Source organism: Acomys minous, assembly GCF_964271855.1.
Source record: "Acomys minous genome assembly, chromosome: 6".
NCBI classification, from domain to species: domain Eukaryota; kingdom Metazoa; phylum Chordata; class Mammalia; order Rodentia; family Muridae; genus Acomys; species Acomys minous.
This window is the reverse complement of record NC_140487.1, coordinates 36,213,297-36,230,802: the sequence shown is the minus strand read 5'-3', so window position 1 is coordinate 36,230,802 and position 17,506 is coordinate 36,213,297. Positions and strand designations below refer to the sequence as shown.

General features: G+C 46.9%; 2 protein-coding genes and 1 long non-coding RNA gene across 5 annotated transcripts in view; 1 reads left to right on the top strand and 2 right to left on the bottom strand.

Annotated features, from left to right (window-relative positions):
• The window catches only part of CCDC146 (coiled-coil domain containing 146), a 123,971-nt gene extending 109,432 nt beyond the window's left edge, over positions 1-14,539 (top strand). The window contains exons 14-19 of the mRNA XM_084787267.1: positions 1,528-1,752; positions 4,676-4,904; positions 8,218-8,346; positions 9,123-9,260; positions 11,399-11,647; positions 13,200-14,539. Of these exons, the coding sequence (XP_084643393.1) occupies positions 1,528-1,752; positions 4,676-4,904; positions 8,218-8,346; positions 9,123-9,260; positions 11,399-11,647; positions 13,200-13,403 (1,174 nt within the window). The 3' untranslated portion in view covers positions 13,404-14,539. The remainder of the gene's footprint in view (positions 1-1,527; positions 1,753-4,675; positions 4,905-8,217; positions 8,347-9,122; positions 9,261-11,398; positions 11,648-13,199) is intronic.
• Positions 15-9,186, bottom strand: LOC311600529. The gene is made up of 3 exons (XR_014780272.1): positions 9,073-9,186; positions 7,611-7,805; positions 15-984 (listed from the first exon to the last, which is right to left on the bottom strand). It is a non-coding gene; the product is annotated as an uncharacterized lncRNA (long non-coding RNA).
• Positions 14,540-15,101: 562 nt separating the features above from the next.
• The window catches only part of GSAP (gamma-secretase activating protein), an 87,436-nt gene continuing 85,031 nt past the window's right edge, over positions 15,102-17,506 (bottom strand). For all 3 annotated transcript variants that reach the window (XM_084787269.1, XM_084787270.1, XM_084787268.1), the window contains 3 exons: positions 16,375-16,476; positions 16,112-16,211; positions 15,102-15,785 (listed from right to left, as the gene is read on the bottom strand). In XM_084787269.1, the coding sequence (XP_084643395.1) occupies positions 15,694-15,785; positions 16,112-16,211; positions 16,375-16,476 (294 nt within the window). In that variant the 3' untranslated portion in view covers positions 15,102-15,693. The remainder of the gene's footprint in view (positions 15,786-16,111; positions 16,212-16,374; positions 16,477-17,506) is intronic.

The window sequence follows — 17,506 nt, the reverse complement described above, 5'->3', positions numbered from 1 at the left end:
TGTGACAGCCAGTGATAAGTTCCCTCACTTACTTGCCTGGCCAAGGTTACCTGATATGGCCGCAAGGAATTAAATCAAGCCGCTTGGAGGACACACAGCAAGTTTGAGGCTATGACAATTTTATTGAGAACAATCAGACTTTTTATACCTTTATCAGAAACAATATAGTGGCAACTTCCAAGATCAATACAACTGTAGTTGCCAGGATACAATAGCATTTGCAAACTTTACCGGGAACACAATATTAATGCCTAAGACCAATTCTCCTGTCAGGCTTCCATGCTTCCTTGACTGCCAAGGAAGCACAAGGCGGCCTGAACGCTTCACTACCTGAGGGAGTGCATCAGTCTCTCAGGAACTGGAAGGCACACTGTGCCTCAGGAGCCATGGACTCTAACCTGAAAAACCTACCACGCATCCTTCTCAAGGCAGCTAAGCCAGGCCAGCCTCACAGTTCCCTGCAGCCAGTGTCCTTCCAAAGCCATGCCTCCTCTGCTTTTGGCACTCTAGGGTACCCTGTTGGTCATGGAGGAGGGCAAGCCTCTCAGAGATGGGGGAAGGCTGCTCCAAATACCTTGATTCTCAGGTAACAGTATAGGCACCTGAACACACTTCTTTTTTTCACATTTTTTAATGAATGCAAAACTCTCATGTAAAACTGTTTTTACAACGACAATCTGACTTTCATTTGCTCAACTAAGAAGAGAAGTATTAATCTGACAGTCTGCATTTGAAGCCAGAAGGCAGATGACTTCTTAGGTGACGTCCCCTGGTTGTGTGAATTTGAGGCATGTGACGTGCACGCGGGAGGCCACAGCAGAACTGCTAAGAGCAACGCATTCTAGGCTCAACCCAGAGCGCTGCCAGCTACTGTCTGTGGTACCCTGGGCAAGCTGCTTCTCTGGATTCTTTCCTTATACACGATCCTCATCATTACCCGGGTAGAGCTCTTTGTTATGACACAGTAGTAACAAATGAGTTAATCTGTGTGATAAGACCAGAGAGAGCATCTGAAAAATTGTAGCCTTAGGAATATATTGTTTGCCCCATACCAGGATCTAGTAGACTCTTTGACCTAGTTAGTTCCTGATCTCCTAAGGCTACATAGCTGCGTTTTTCTGTTAGCATATTGTTGCCCAGTTGACTTTGATAAAGATAATATCAAATACACTGATTAAAAAGTATGGTTAAAAAGACAAATTTTCCTAGTCAGATTCTTACCCAAAGGGAAATTAGAATGCCACGAACAAGCTGTGATTTCATCCAGCCTGACCCATGTTCCTAGACTGAGTGTGCAGGTCCAGTTGGCATTGTCAAGAGAAGCACCTCAAACCCAGAACCCAGTTTCCCGAGACCACAGGGTAGCAAAGGCCCCTCTCACAAAGGAGTGTGGCACCATGACAGTACCCTCGTCCGCCTAGCGGGAGGACCCTAGGAGCGAGGCGATGATGACTCTAACGCCTGTGAAAGCAGACAGTAACGATCTTCCCCCCCCCCCCGCCCCCGCCCATGCCATTATTTTGAAAGAAAGCTGCAAAACTCCATGCTGAAGTATTCCAACAACGTGACCATCAAAGAGAGCATGCAAAATGACGTGTGCAAAATCACGGTGAAACTCCAGGAGATGAAGGAGAAGAAGGAAGCCCAGCTGAGCAGCATGGACAGGCTGGCCAGCATGGTCTCCGTGATCGAAGAGGAGATGGTGCAGCTGCGCAAGAAGTATGAGAAGGCCGTTCAGCGGCGGAACGAGAGGTACGGACGGACAGACTGACGGCGGCGTGCCTAGGCCGGGTGCCCCGGGGTCCCGCTGAGAGGTACGGGGGTGGGGGGGGCGGGGATCCCGCTGAGAGGTAGGGGGGGGCGGGGATCCCGCTGAGAGGTACGGATGGCAGTGTGGGTAGGCCGGGTGCCCAGGAGCCCCGCTGAGAGGTAGCCAGCGCTTTACCACCCTTTGGAGGGAGCTGTGTGTTTCACATGAAAACAAGATAGGCTGTCTGTGGAAGGGAAACCAAGAGGAGGGTTTGGGACCTGTGAAGATCAAAGTCTGGTAAGTGAAGGCTTTCGTGGGACATGCCCCTTGGGCTAATATGCAGATATAAGTGAATATATACCATTTGAGTCTTTCTGCTTCTGGGTTAACTCACTCATTATGATCATTTCTAGCTCAATCCATTTATCCACAAATTTCGGGAAGTCCTTGTTTTTAATAGCTGAATAGTATTCCATAGTGTATATGTACCACAGTTTCTTTATCCATTCTTCTATTGAGGGACACTTCGGCTGTTTCCATGTTCTGGCTATTATGAATAAGGCTGCTATGAACATGGTTGAGCAAATTTTCTTGTTGTGTGCTGGAGCATCTTCTGGATATATTCCAAGGAGTGGAATAGCTGGGTCTTGAGGAAGCCCTATTCCCATTTTTCTGAGATAGCACCAGATAGATTTCCAAAGTGGTTGTACTAGTTTGCATTCCCACCAGCAATGAAGGAGTGTTCCTCTCTCCCCACATCCTCGCCAGCATGTGGTGTCGCTTGAATTTTTGATCTTAGCCATTCTGATGGGTGTAAGATGGAATCTCAGAGTTGTTTTGATTTGCATTTCCCTGATGACTAAGGAGGTTGAGCATTTCTTTAAGTGTTTCTCAGCCATTTGATATTCCTCTGTTGAGAATTCTCTGTTTAGTTCCATGCCCCATTTCTCGATTGGGTTAACTGAGACAGAGGAGAGGACATTCTAGTGGGATTCTAGATGAGAGAATCATGGGAGAAAGGCAAAGTAGAAGGACCCAGAGGGTCCTAGAAGCCTACAAGTAGAACATTATGATAGGCAGATTTGGGCAGAGGGGTCCCGCTCAAACTAAGTCACCAGCCAAGGACAATACAGGCGGTAAACCTTAAACCCCTACCCAGATCTAGCCAATGGACGGAACACTCTCCACAGTAGAGTGGAGAGTGGGATATTACTTTCTCACATACTCTGGTGCCTCACCTTTGACCATGTCCCCTGGAGGGGGAGACCTGATGGCACTCAGAGGAAGAACAGCAGGTTACCAAGAGGAGACTTGATACCCTATGATCATATAGAGGGGGAGGTAATCCCCCTCAGGAACAGTCATAGGGGAGGGGAGTAAGGGGAAAATGGGAGGGAGGGAAGAACGGGAGGATACAAGGGAGGGGATAACCATTGAGATGTAACAAGAATAAATTAATAAAATAAAATAAAATAAAAAAACAAAAACAAAAACAAAAACAAAAAGATCAAAGTCTTCCCTAAGACTCTAGGAGAGTGGTCCTCAACTTCCCAACACCGCGACCCTTTAATACAGTTCCTCAAGTTATGCTGACTACCAACCATTGCTACTTAATAACTGTAATTTTACTACTGTTATGAATCATAATGCAAATATCTGATATGCAGGCTATCTGATGTATGACTCCGTGGGGGTCGAGACCCTCAAGGTAACACTGAGTTCCTTCTGCATCAACTGACACAAGTGGGTCTTTGTAACATCTATGCATTTAGGCAGTGTTTGGCTTTATCAGCCCATTCTCTGAGTTCATTTTCCATAAGTAACTAAGCCTTAGGGGAGGGCCTTATTTCTTCCAGGCTGCAAGCCTATCATTAAGCAGTATTATTATTTTAACAGTCCCCACCCCATGCTGTTGTTTTGAGTTCTGAGAAATTGGTAGGTGAGATGACAGAGTCCTGAAATAATTCAAATTTCATGAAATTTGTGTGCAATTACATTGTAAAGCATTGGAGTGACAGGCCCTGATGCTACCGGCTTCTGTCATCAAGGGAACTTGGTAAGAAGAGGCTTTGACAGGAGGAGAAGAAGAAGCTGAAGAGAGGATTAAGGTTAGCCAGGTACAACTGCACACACACACACACACACACACACACACACACACACAATTGGAGGGAAGAGAAAGACTGAGGAAAACTAAAGGTAGCAGTTGCAGGGATATGCAGATGGTGGGGAAGATCTTTAAGGTCTTTGACAAATAGAACTTTCACAAAATGCTACTGAGTGTTCGTTCTGGGTTAAAAAAAAAAAACAGAAACAAAACCAAAAAAACAAATCCTGTTTGGCTCCTGGCATAAGCAAAAGTTTATGGGCAAATAGAGTGTTCCCAAGTCCCGGTTAGACCAAAGGTGCTGGAGGGAAAAATTCTCACTTTGTTTCTGTCCAGTGGCTCCCTCAAGGATGGGTCTTTCCACTGTGCCTGTCAGGAGGCTACTGGGGAACCAACCCCAGAAACACTCACTTTTCAAAGAGCCTTGTGGGCCTGGCAACTCCAGAATCACACCCCAGGTCCCGTGCCTACAGTTCTGGCCTTGCTTGGCAAATCTGGCCCAAGAAAAGATCTGCAGAAAACCAGGCTTGCATTTTGTTTTGTTCACTTGTTGCAAGTGACCTCCCCTACCCCAGGGAAACCTTTGGGCCTTACCAAGTTGCACAGCTGGCCTTAGGAATGGAGATGCCAAACTCTCTCATCCCTAGGGAAAACCTAGTGTGTGGAGTTTAACTAGCAAGCTACTGGAATGTGTCATTGTCTTCTGAAGTTCTGTTGTGTTGGTGCATATTGTGAGGCCAAAGCCAAAGGCAACCCAGTAACTAAAAGAACAGTGGCCTCAACACCCGCTCAGACTCCTGCTCTGAATTTGACCATAGTGGTGTTCAGCTGATAGAGCGGGAGGAAGAAGTGTGCATCTTTTATGAAAAAATAAACATCCAGGAGAAGATGAAGCTTCACGCGGAAGTGGAAATCCACACCCTGGAAGAAAAAATCCGATTCCTCAGACTGAAGGTTGCCGAGAAGCAGAGGCAGATTTGTGTGACTCGGAAACTGCTGCCCACCAAGAGGGCCCTGGATGCTGACTTGGCTGTGCTCCAGATTCAGGTAGGTGAGCGGTCAGGGACACTTCCGCAGGCCAGCAGCTTGTCTTTGTGCCCTGTGTTAGTTTGTAGATACAATGGGTCCCTGAATGGACGCCAAGCTATACCACTGCTGGTAACTGCACAAGATGTGTGATGGTCGAAGATGACTTTGAACACTGTTTCTGAGCTACGTAGTGTGTGTGTGTGTGTGTGTGTGTGTGTGTGTGTGTGTGTGTGTGTTCTCATGAAGCATTGCCTGTGTTTCTTGGAATCTGGATCATGCTAGGATTTAGCCGTAGTTTATCTTCATCATTTCTGTAGCTCGCTCTAGAGAAACCCATGCTGCCACCATCTGCGGCATGTGTTTGTCACTGCTGTTTCCGGAGACCACTGAGATGTGACATCCAGTCCTTCTGGCCTGTTGAAGCAGGGTTCTTGCAGCCCTTGTTGGTCTGAAACTCCTGTGTAGCCCAGGCTCATTTCAGACTCACTGCAACCTTCCCACGCCTGTGTGCTGAGTGCTGGGATGACATGCGGTGCTGCCACACCAGCCTGAGGGTCAGTGTTCTTACCCTCCAAAGGAACGAAATGTTCTCAGTCTGCAGTCACATAGAGCAGATCTTTATTAGCCCATGGCTCCCAACAGCAAAGGCTAAAATGCAAATGGAAGCCTACTTTCTTCACATGTAATAATACTTTTATGAAAGTATTTTAAAAATAGATATATTTGGGGCTGGAGAGATGGCTCAGAGGTTAAGGGCACTGACTGCTCTTCCAAAAGTCCTGGGTTCAATTCCCGGCAACCACATGTTGGCTCACAACCATCTATAATGAGATCTGTATACATAATAAATAAATAAATCTTTTAAAAAAAATAGATATATTTGTGACCTAAACTTTTTCCCGTTGACCCAAGGCTGCAGGAACAAATTTTATCCTGTATCTAAATTGCCATCCTTGCTTTTAGATTTTTTTTTCCTGGATATGAAATTTAGGTGTATCCAGTTAATTAAAATAGAAAAAGGACAAAATGTTAAAGAATTCTATACCCAAGAATGATTATTAAAATAGTCATAAATCCGAGAGCAAACCTCTCTCAGAGTACAAGTAAGTGCTCTTCGGTGCTAGCCTTTACTTAGTTTTCCACTCAGCTTCATGCAAAGGATTTGTGGGACCGGATGTGGGGTCCACGCCCATGCTTCAGTGCATCGGGACAGATAAACTTTATGTAGATGACAGCATCTTCCAGCTTGTGCGCCTGCATCAGCCGTTTTCCCCAGTGCTTGCCTGATTTGTAGCCATAACTGCTCCCATTTAGGTCAGTCAACTGGATTGCCCCCCAAGAGGTACCCAAAGAGTCTCCCCATTACTCCTAGCTCTGACTCTAGGTTCCAAAAATGCTCAGCTCGAACACAGTAGCTGCTCATTTGTGTGCTGTCAAGGTAGACCATGGATGGCCACCCTCCCCAGCCCACACAGTGCCATGGGTGCAAGCCCTGTGCTGTCAAGGTAGACCATGATGGCCACCCTCCCCAGCCCACACAGTGCCATGAGTGCAAGCCCTGTGCTGTCAAGGTAGACCATGATGGCCACCTTCCCCAGCCCACACAGTGCCATGGGTGCAAGCCCTGTGCTGTCAAGGTAGACCATGATGGCCACCTTCCCCAGCCCACACAGTGCCATGGGTGCAAGCCCTGTGCTGTCAAGGTAGACCATGGATGGCCACCCTCCCCAGCCCACACAGTGCCATGGGTGCAAGCCCTGTGCTGTCAAGGTAGACCATGATGGCCACCTTCCCCAGCCCACACAGTGCCATGGGTGCAAGCCCTGTGCTGTCAAGGTAGACCATGGATGGCCACCCTCCCCAGCCCACACAGTGCCATGGGTGCAAGCCCTGTGCTGTCAAGGTAGACCATGATGGCCACCCTCCCCAGCCCACACAGTGCCATGGGTGCAAGCCCTGTGCTGTCAAGGTAGACCATGGATGGCCACCCTCCCCAGCCTACACAGTGCCATGAGTGCAAGCCCTGTGCTGTCAAGGTAGACCATGGATGGCCACCCTCCCCAGCCCACACAGTGCCATGGGTGCAAGGCCCTTCACAGGCTTTATTCAAGATTTTTGACAGCACTATGTGAAGTTGCATTCAATGCAAAGAACTCCATGTTAGAACTCAGAAAGCCATATCCCTCAGAGTTCTCTGGACCACTCCATCACTGTCCAGGTACCCTGCTCCAGTCCATCCTCACCCCTCATGGCTCGTCATTCCAGCTTTCCCACACCACTTGCCTCCAGACGTCACCATCCTGTGCTGCACTTCAGTAATGCTACACTTGCCATGTTCTGTTTTCCATAATATAAATGTATTACATAACTAAATATATTTATATAGCATAAATTATATTTGTGCTTATATATAAATACATTTATGTGTATAAAATAAGCTTCAGGTGTGTATTTGTCCATGAGAAACTACAGGGTGTCTAACAAAAAGGACTTTAATAAGCTATGAAAAAGACCAAACTCTTGTTACTTAAACCTATTTTTCAGATTAGCTACAAATCAATATCGATATCCAGTGGACAAAACTAGTCATTCTTTTTACCATTTATTGCACTTGGTTGATGTGTCCACTAAACTACTTTTCATCTAACAACAGCCCCACTGTCTGCCTTTTCTTTTTTAATGTTTGTTGAAGAAACTTGGTCAAACATATCAAATTATACATACCAGTATATGCTCCACTTTTGCAATGGTGGAGAAATTAGACATATGCAAAGGAGTCGTTAATGTTGTGTATATGAAATGATGCGGTGGTTAAATTTTATCTTAAAATTCTTATGTTTGAAGTTGGGCATGGCGGTGCACACGTGTGATCCCAGCACGGGAGGAAACAGGAGGATTCCTGCACTTTGCAGTAAGACCCTGTATCAGAAAGAAAAAAAAAAATACAAAGAGAAAAAGAAAACGGGTTTCTTCTGAGTCATCCAGACGAACCTACATGATGTGTGGGACTGACGCTGAGGTAGCCCCGCAGGTGTCTGGAGGAAGAGCGCCCAGGAGCGAGTGAAATGAGGGCAGCTGTGCTGATCACTGCTGGAGCCGGGCGATGAGCATGAGGACATCCACCACGTTGCTCGCTCTTTTGTGTATTTTTAGATTTTCATAATTCTGAAGCTTTAATAATGAAAAATTAATCATCCTTCCCATGCAGGGTCGATCCCTCATACCATCTGCATAGCTCCACACACGAGCTAAGGGGCCTGGCTACCTCATTTGCAGATTTGCCCAGATAGAGAGTTAACTGTAAAGTTAATGTCCGCTTCTTGTTCAACAGTTCTCACAGTGTGCAGATAGAATCAAAGACCTGGAGAAACGCTTTGTAAACCCTGACAGCAAAGACAGAGTCCGCTTCATTCGGGGGAAAGATCTGACTGAAGAGGAAATGGTCAAGAAATTAGATATGGTAAATGCCCTTGTTTGTACTTGCACCTGCTCCCAGACTCGGCACACTGCTTCCCTTACTCTGGTAGACCCGTCCTTCACTCTTCCAGCCACTGGCTGCCACCTGGCTGCTGTGCAGTCCTGAATCCAACCTTGGTTCAGATATTTACCCAAGGAAGGAAAGATCCAGTAAGTTTCAAGACTTAAAGGCGCCCTTCTCTCCTAGCCCATCACTAATTTTGACTTTTTGAATGAATATATTAATTTATCAATCTTGTGGGACACCTGGAAAGAATGTCACTGTGGGCACCAGATAGACCCAGAGGCCATAGTCCACCCTGTGGGGGAAGAGCCCCCAGCGTGTCTCCTGACATGGGCCAGCTCCAGAAACTTCTTTTTTTTTAATTTCTTGAGGAATGCTGTCTTTATTATATGCCTCTAAAAGCTACATCAAGATCATTTCATAAAATATCTTTTTTTTTCATTTTAAGCAAGGCTCTATCCAATTTCACGTACAAATTTTCTTTTCTTAGTATTTTATTAAATTATTCATATTACATCTCAATGGTTATCCCATCCCTTGTATCCTCCCATTCCTCCCTCCCTCCCACTTTCCCCTTACTCCCCTCCCCTATGACTGTGACTGAGGGGGACATCCTTCCCCTGTATATGCTCATAGGGCAGAGACTTTTCAATGCGCTGTGTCTCTGCCATGGGGTGGAGGACCGACCGGGCACGGAGACCATACCTTGCACACATCATTCTGTAAACTGCCACTGAAATTGTTTCCCACCGCAGCTGGAACTTCAGCTGGCCAAGAAGGAGGAGAAGCTGCTGGAGAAGGAGTTCATCTACGAGCAGGTGTCCCAGCTCACACACAAGCTCAAAGACAAAACTCAGACCTGCAAGGAGGACACGCTGCTCCTAGCCAAGAAGGTCTGCCCGAGAGGCTGCCCCCCCCACCCCAACTTCTGCTGTCACCTCTGCTGTTCTGCTGTTCCGCTCCTCTTAATTTGTTGAGACGCGCTAGGGAGATTTTTATTGGTCTAGAAACCTAGTAAAATGTAAATATTAGTCCAAAATGAGCCTAGCTCTGCTCCCTCAGTGACTCCACCTCCCAGGAAGGAAGCATAAACTTTTCAAGGACAGTATTGAAAATTTTTTTTTAGCCAGGCACCTTCTCAAATATAACGACCGTTATCTTTGTAGTTTGTGTACAAAGTGAAACCTTTACTTATCCAGTGGCCCGAGTAGGAATTGCTGCAATGCAGAGCTGAGCCAGAGCCCACAGACAGGAAGGGACGATTGAAGAGAAGAGCAGTCACCAGTCCCCAGGCTGACTAGTGACACGGCACCTCCCAAAGGAGCACACTGGAGACATCAGAGCTGGAGATTTAAAGCTGCTAGGGTGGCACTAGTAAAAGCAGGAGCTGGGCAGGGGGGTGGGGTGGGGGGGAGACTGAGGACTAAAAGGTGACAGGATCATACCATGCCCATGGAGGATGGTGCCCTCACCTGGCTTCTGTGGAACCCTCGAACATCCTCGAGAGAAGGGCTTTTAACCACTTTTAACCGCTTTTGACCCCAGCAGTAGCTACTGAGTAGCTGCTATGTACTGCCCCACCGCACAGGAGGCACACACAGAGGAGAGGGCACACACTGTCTAGCAGAGTGAGGAAGAAGGAAAGCTGAAGGTGACTGAGTCTACACCCACAGCACCCAAGTGCAGCCCTGTCTGATAAGGGTGAAGGATTCCTGCGGCCCAGACTAGGCTCCAGAGCGTAGGGACATTTTCTCTTTTAATTTCTCAAGTGTTTCACACGTGATGGACTCTAGAAAAATGATTGTGAGTAAATAAACAGCCAATCCTGTTCCGGAAATAGTTTTGCAAAGCTATGCTGGAAGCGACTATGAATATTCACCTAAAAATGATGAAAACTCCATTTTCACGTGCCCTTTGCAAGTCTACTCTGGTGAGTCCAATGGCAAGTTGGCCTCATAAACATAGAAATTATGAGATTTCTTTAAGCCAATGGGTTTTGTCTGAATTAACACTCTTCCCGGTGTTTCTATAAATGTTTCCTTCCTTCCCTTTGCAAAATAAATCCCCCTGCCTTGAGAGAAAGTAATTTTTTTTGAGAGATGATTTTTCAAAGCTGATGACAGAGTCTCTGGAAACTATTTATAATACTAGAGAAACGCAGTATGGCCAGAAAGGGTCCCCAAAACAGCTGGACAGGCTCAAACTGATAAACCCATATTATTGTTTGAGCCAGAACTCATAATTGGGCCCGAATTTAGGCATCCAGAGCATTCCCTCTCCTCCTTACCTCTTAAAAGCAGACACTAAGCCAGTCCCCTCAGTGCTGCTGAAGCTGGAAGCTACCAACTAGACAGCCCTTTCTTTTCAGTTCTTCCCTTGTTTTTCTTTTTCTTTTATTCTTTTTTCTCCCCCCCTGCCCCCCCCCAGAGCTGAGGACCGAACCCAGGGCCTTGTGCTTGTTAGGCAAGTGCTCTACCACTGAGCTAAATCCCCAACCCCTTCCCTTGTTTTCCTTATTCATGTAACCAAACATGTTAGGCTCTGTCCTGGCATTTTGTCGATGTGACACAACCTACAGTCCCTTGGAAAGAAGGAGCCTCTACTGCCTAGATCAGATCAGCCTCAGCCGCTGTCAATGAAAGGGTGTCTGGCTAGTGACTGGTGTTGGGGGCCTAGGCTGCTGCGGGCAGTGCCATCCCTAGACAGTTAGGTTGAGGCTATGTAAGAAAGCGAGCTGGGCATGGCCCAAGAAGTGAGTCAGAGCATAAGCCAATAAGCAATGATGCTCTGTGGGTTTTTTGCCTGAATTCTTGCCCTGGCTTCCTTCACTAATGGAAGTATGTTTTATCACCACAACAGGAAAGCAGGACGGGTTCAATGCCTGAAGCCACTATCAGAGCTTTTCTATGGATTCTAGTTAAATCCCACCGGGAAAGACTGCCCACACAGGTGGCCAGCCGTCTTCTGTTTTCCCCGCCTGCTCGTGGATGTGCGATCTATACCAACTAAACTGTGGGCTCTTCACTTCTAGATGAATGGCTACCAAAGGAGGATCAAAGATGCTACTGAGAAGATGATGGCTCTGGTGGCTGAGCTGTCCATGAAGCAAGCCCTGACCATTGAACTCCAAAAGGAGATGAGGGAGAAAGAGGAGTTCATCTTCTCCTGCAGCTCCAGGATAGAGAAGGGCCTGCCTCTCAACAGAGAGATCGAGAAGGACTGGCTGAGGGTACTGCGGGATGAAGAAATGTACGCCTTTGCCACAGCCGAGAGGTCTCGGGTAAGTTTTGAGTCCCGGGCTGCAAAGTGTGCCCGCGTGCCATCCTTCAGAGCCAGTCCTGACGCGGTGGACGGCGCCCTCTCTGAAAGGCTTGGGAAGAGAGATGTTTTGAACTTTCTATGATTTGCATGAGATATTTAGGGAATAGAGCCCAGGTCTAAATACCACATTCACTTGTTTCCTATACACCTCATGCACAGGAGATGAAGGTGATTTTTATACAGTCTTTCATTATCTCTGCATTTTGACAGCAGAGATGTACAGAGTTATCTCCTGGTGATAGCATAGCAATCCTCAAAACTTTAGAGCATTTTGGATCTCAGGGCTTTGAACTAGGCAGGCTCAACCTGCATATGAAAATTGCCCACTCTAACACACGTGGTCTGAACGGCTAGTAGAATGGAGTTTGGTGTGGAGACGACTTGGCACTAGTAGGTCAAAGCCTCGCCTTTCTCCATGAAGAACACCTGACAAGTAGCAGGTCCCATTCCACAGCCATACCCTGGACTGTCACGGTTAAACACTGTGTCCCCCTCCCCAGCATGACCATGACAATTCCAACATTGGCTTTACCTATAATATGGCTTTAACTGCCCTCACACCACACCTGACGCTTCTATGTCGTCCCCCCCCCCCACGCCATGGCCTCCACAGTCACAGTATGGCTTCTGCAGCCTTTTACAAAGCCGCGCCCGGTATGTATCACAGGCCTCCATGCCACCCCTCTCTCCTCCCCAGCAACCAAGGTCATGGTCGGTCTGTGAAGTCACAAGCAAGTTTGGTTCCCTGTTCATCCGCCTAACCCCATGACCTCTCAATAGTTTAAGACTAGAGTGAGGCATCTCTTTCCAAGAAGACCACATTGGGGGACACAGTCAGCTTAGAGGATCATGAGAATGGTTCTGGAAAGATCACCTTTCACTTTGTAATCCAAGGCTTTAAAAGGTGCATTCTATACCTTAGGGTGGGGTCTGACTTTAATCTCTGGACTCCCTGTGTGTCCCTCTGTCTTTCTCTACCACACAGAGTTTACTTTAGTGCTCTAGGAGCTCTTTCCCACTAGCACAGGCAGAACGTAGAAGACCTTAAGGTCAAACCAGCCCTTTCTGGTTCTGCTTATCATTTTTTTTAAATATGCTCACCAGTGACAAAGGAAAAGTATTACCGCCTTTGTCAAAAGTAATAAAGACCTCAATGGCAGATTTAGAGATGGAGAGCAGTGTATGCTGAACCCACCGAATAGTTTCTGGTCCACATGATCAGCATAATGCTTGGCCTACCACCACCCCACCACCTCACCCCCCCACCCCCCCACCCCCTCACCCCCCACCACCTCACCACCCCCCACCACCTCACCACCCCACCACCCCACCACCCCACCCCTGCCCCATGCAAATAACAGGCAACAGAGGCTAGGGCAGGCTTTACTGTCCTTTATTGGCCTTTCTCCGGAGTATTCAGCCAGCAGAGTCTAAAACTGCTCTTGTGAGACCCAAGGAGAAGTAAGTTCAGTAGTCTCAGAAAACTGAAATGAAAGCATCTTCCTTTGCAGGAGTACATAGAAACAGATTACCGGCAGCTGCCCAATGGTGTTTACACAACTGCAGAGCAGCGTCCAAATGCCTACATGCCGGAAACGGACACTGCACTTCCTCTGCCCAAACCATATGGTGCGCTGGCTCCATTTAAGCCCTCGGAACCTGGAGCCAATAGGAGGCACATAAAGAAACCTGTTGTAAAGTCTATTGAAATCTAAACGTGTGAGCCAATCCGAGCACCTCATCCAGGCGTCGGCCTTCAGTGGAAAATGGGCATCAGACACTAATCCTGCTGACCAGCTGGCCCGGCCAGCAACAGAGGGACATGGTTTCCTTCCACGTTCACCAGCAACAACATGGTACGAGGCACTGACTGGAGCATAGACTGTATTTATGTCAAAGGGTATTCCACTTGCTCACGTGTTTCTTTTCCACTGTTTCTATTGACTACATTCCAGGCATGTGTAGTAGACAAGATGCTGTAGAAGTACAAAATAAATACTTTTTCATTGAAGGACAGAATGACAGTGGTCTTCTTCTCCATTAAAGAAAAAGTGGGTACTCGTTTCTGTGTGCACAAGCCGATCAGCTGATAAGGGGAACTAGCCATGTGACACCGTGATACAAGTCTCTTTGCTGTGGCAGTGGTGAAGTGGTGAAGCTTGTCACTCAAGTAATGTGACTACAATTTTTTTCCTTTGAGACAAGATTTCTCTGTGTAGCCTTGGCTGTCCTGGACTCACTTTGTAGACCAGGCTGGCCTCGAACTCATAAGAGATCTACCTGCCTTGTATGTGTGTGTATCTGTATGTGTGTGTGTGTGTGTGTGTGTGTGTATGTGCATATCTGTATCTATGTCTCTGGGTGTATGTGTGTGTGTCTGTGTCTGTGTGTGTGTGTATCTGTATCTGTGTCTCTGGGTGTATGTGTGTGTATCTGTATCTGTGTCTCTGAGTGTATGTATCTGTGTGTGTGTGTGTGTGTGTGTGTGTGTGTGTATGTGTGTGTGTGTGTGTGTATGTTTATTTAGCCCTAGAGCATAAGGATATTTTTTGAGACAGAGAGGGATTCCAAGTGGGGGAAACAACCTGATCCAGCCTTTGAAATAAGAAGGCCAAACTCATGCTCCAAGGCCTAGTGAATTGGCTGCCAAAGAATGTTCATATTTCACAGGGTCAGAATTTGAGCATTAAATGCCAAAGAAGTTGCATGTTCCAAGGAATAGCAAGTTGTTGAATAAATGTGAGGTGAGTGTCAAGGTCGAGCTGATGTTTTCTTCAACTGTGTGTCCAATCCGTTCACTTTAGGAAATCACAGGAACAATGCAGGGGAGAGCAGAAATGAGGGAAAGCAAAGGACGGAAGGAAATCCACTTACTCTAAAGATGGAGGCAAATGTACTTAGATCAGCAAAGAGTAGATGAACCGCTGAAAATACAAACTAAATGTTCTGTAAGAATTTTACTTGCAAGGAGGATGTTTTATTAACTCTGAACTAAGTAAAGTCTGCTGTCTTCATTACAGGGTAATTTGTAACTCAAGTAATGAAAGCATACAGTATTGCCACATGCTGACTCGGTGCCAAGCCTGGTTGACCATTTGAAGCAAAAAGGGGAAAGTCTATAGGCTAGCACAAAGATTGCAAAAATAAGGTGAATTAGCATATGAATTAGTGACATTTAGAATCATTAAAATTTCACCATGTGAGAGGGAAACAGTGAGGAGAGAGAGAAGCAGAACTGAGTCTGGGAAGCTGAGCTTTATGGGTAGGGTGACGTCACTGTAGGCGACAGATGAGAAAGGATGGAACACCTAGTCAGGTGCCACGGGGCTCTGCAGCAACATACTGATGGCCTCAAAATGCCTTATGCTGATAAAAAGGCTACAGTCCAAAATCAGGGAGAGCCAGACCAATGGTTTCAGCATTTGAGGTTGTGTTTAATGAAAAGAAATTACTAAATCAAGCTTCCACAAGTCTAAAATTACATACAGCTCTGTGTGACCCACCACAAAGGCAAAGGCTGCTTTAAATCCCGCATGGACTGATCATGACTTGTCAGTCAATCCATTCCGGAAATGGCAGGCCTGGTTTAGTCCAAATTCAGGCTCTTCTTAAATCTTCTTTAAAGCCAAAACATTGGCTTTTTCTTCGTGTTTTATACTGTTTCCAGTGACCTGCCTAACTCTTGCCGTTCGGAGCATAGTCCCTATGTTTTCACTTGACTCGGGACCGGAACAGACCCAGCTCCCGGCCTGCTGAGCCACCAAGAAGAGGCCTGTCTCTGCCAGAGCACAGTCTGAGACTGCCTGTCACTCATCACACTGAGAGGTTAGCGGCTGCCTCTGACTGCCTGAGAACTGAAGCCAAACAGCTCTGCAGCTGCTTCGCTATACCCTGACCTGGTTCCAGTCTTAATGACGACGACTGCCAAGGAGCTCCCAGGAAAGGGGGGAGGTGGGGGTGGAAACGACATTCAACACTGAAAGCAGCTCCTCGGCACATTCGCCTTCACAAGTCCAAAAGCACCATGGTGTGCTTCAGAGCAGCTTCCTCTACAAATTCTGCATCCACGTTGTCATGTCCTTCAAAGTCAGACAGGGCTAGGGGAGAGAGAGCCTGCGTGTTACTGTGGGGCCATGGCTGCTTAGTGCTGTGTCCCCACAGCTCACTGGGAACATCGTTTTAGATTTTAGCAAAATGTCTTATTCCGAGACTACGTTGTTACATGTCATTAAACCGTGGCTTTCAATCTAACAAATCGGAGGAAGTACTCCTTTGGTAATGTGGGCAGGACAGTACCCTCTAGTGAAAATCGACTTTAGTAAGGACATATTGTAAGGGGTAATTAGGGGAGAAAACAATACAGACTGTGAGTGTGAAAGACTGACAGTCACGGGAGACTCCTCGGAACAGAGGGACGGCTTACCTTGGTTGGAGGACTCCAGGCCCGTCAGAATTTCAATGAAGTAGTTCAGAGGCAGAAATTCTATTGGGAATGATGACTTGTCAATCATAGAGTTCCGAGGCTAAAAGGGAAAAGACTCCCTATGTATTAGCTGCTTCTCTAAGATATATCTGACTTTAAATAAAATTATATTTTAAAAGCCCACAGTAGTGTCTATCGGGGTAGGCTGAAATGGCAGGCGGGGCCTGAGGAGCGCCTACTGCCTGGGTTTCACGCAGACTCACCTCTTTCTTGTAGTTCTTCAGCAGCTGCGCCACGTGGTGCCGGGAAATGATGTTGGAACTCACGGGATGGTCCCAAAGCCGACAGACCTTCTGGCCAATAAGCTAAGTGCGGTTGGAAAATCACACAAAGGAGAGTATAGGTCACAGTGCAGTAAACAGATTGCACCGCTACCCTTAACTTCAAACTTTATTCCCTGGTGGCCAGCAACCGTAAGATGCAAACCATGTGTGATCCCTGACTGTTGGAGAGAGGCCGCGCTCGTGAGGTATGCTTCTGAAGTTCTAGTAAACGCTCCCTCAACTGCTTTTACGTCTATGCTGCCAAATTCCCTTTTCTTCTGGAATGATGTTGAACCTGAGATCCTTCAAAGCTGGAGATGAGCGTGCCAATCCAAAGGGACGCGCTGACTGGGAACTAAAGGTGGCGTGTGCATTTCTGTTCATTTCCCTGCTACTGTCTGGCCTAGAAACTCTAAGTACTCTAATAGTACAGGACCAAAAAAAAAGTCAAATTTGGAGACCAAGCTAAATGTCAACACTGTTCTCCGTGGAGACAGAGCCTGCAAGAGGTGAGTGCTTTGTTCTCAGGAATCCTATGACTGGACAATTATAGGGCATGACCACCAGGTCCGGAAGGGACATCCTTTTGGGGAGGATGCCTAGTGCCAAAGGTCCTGGTGCTCTCGGCACGCAAACAGTACACAGAGCTGCCCAGGCCATAGGATCAGGAAGTTCACAAAGTCAGAGGTTCGAAAGACCGTGCTGTGGAATTTTGTATTTTCATGATGTTTCTCACTCTAATAGCTAATACGCCTCCCAAACACACACACAAAAGAGCAAGGAGTGCCTTCACAACACCTTCCCCCATGTTTTTCATTCCTCTTCTGACCTGGTAATGTTTTCCTGTGCTCAGAAACGCAATAGGAGGAGGAAAAGCAGTTCTAGAACCTTCTGACCTCACCTGTATTTAAATTCCTTATCACAGTAAATGTCAAAGGCCCATGCTTCCCCCTCTCCCTCCTACTCAGACTCTGACATAAATATCAGTGTAGAGTCCTAGGAGAAGAAAGGGGTAAATTATCCGCATACGTTGTGCCCCAGCAGAGCGCCAGAGAAGCTTGCAGCCAACAGG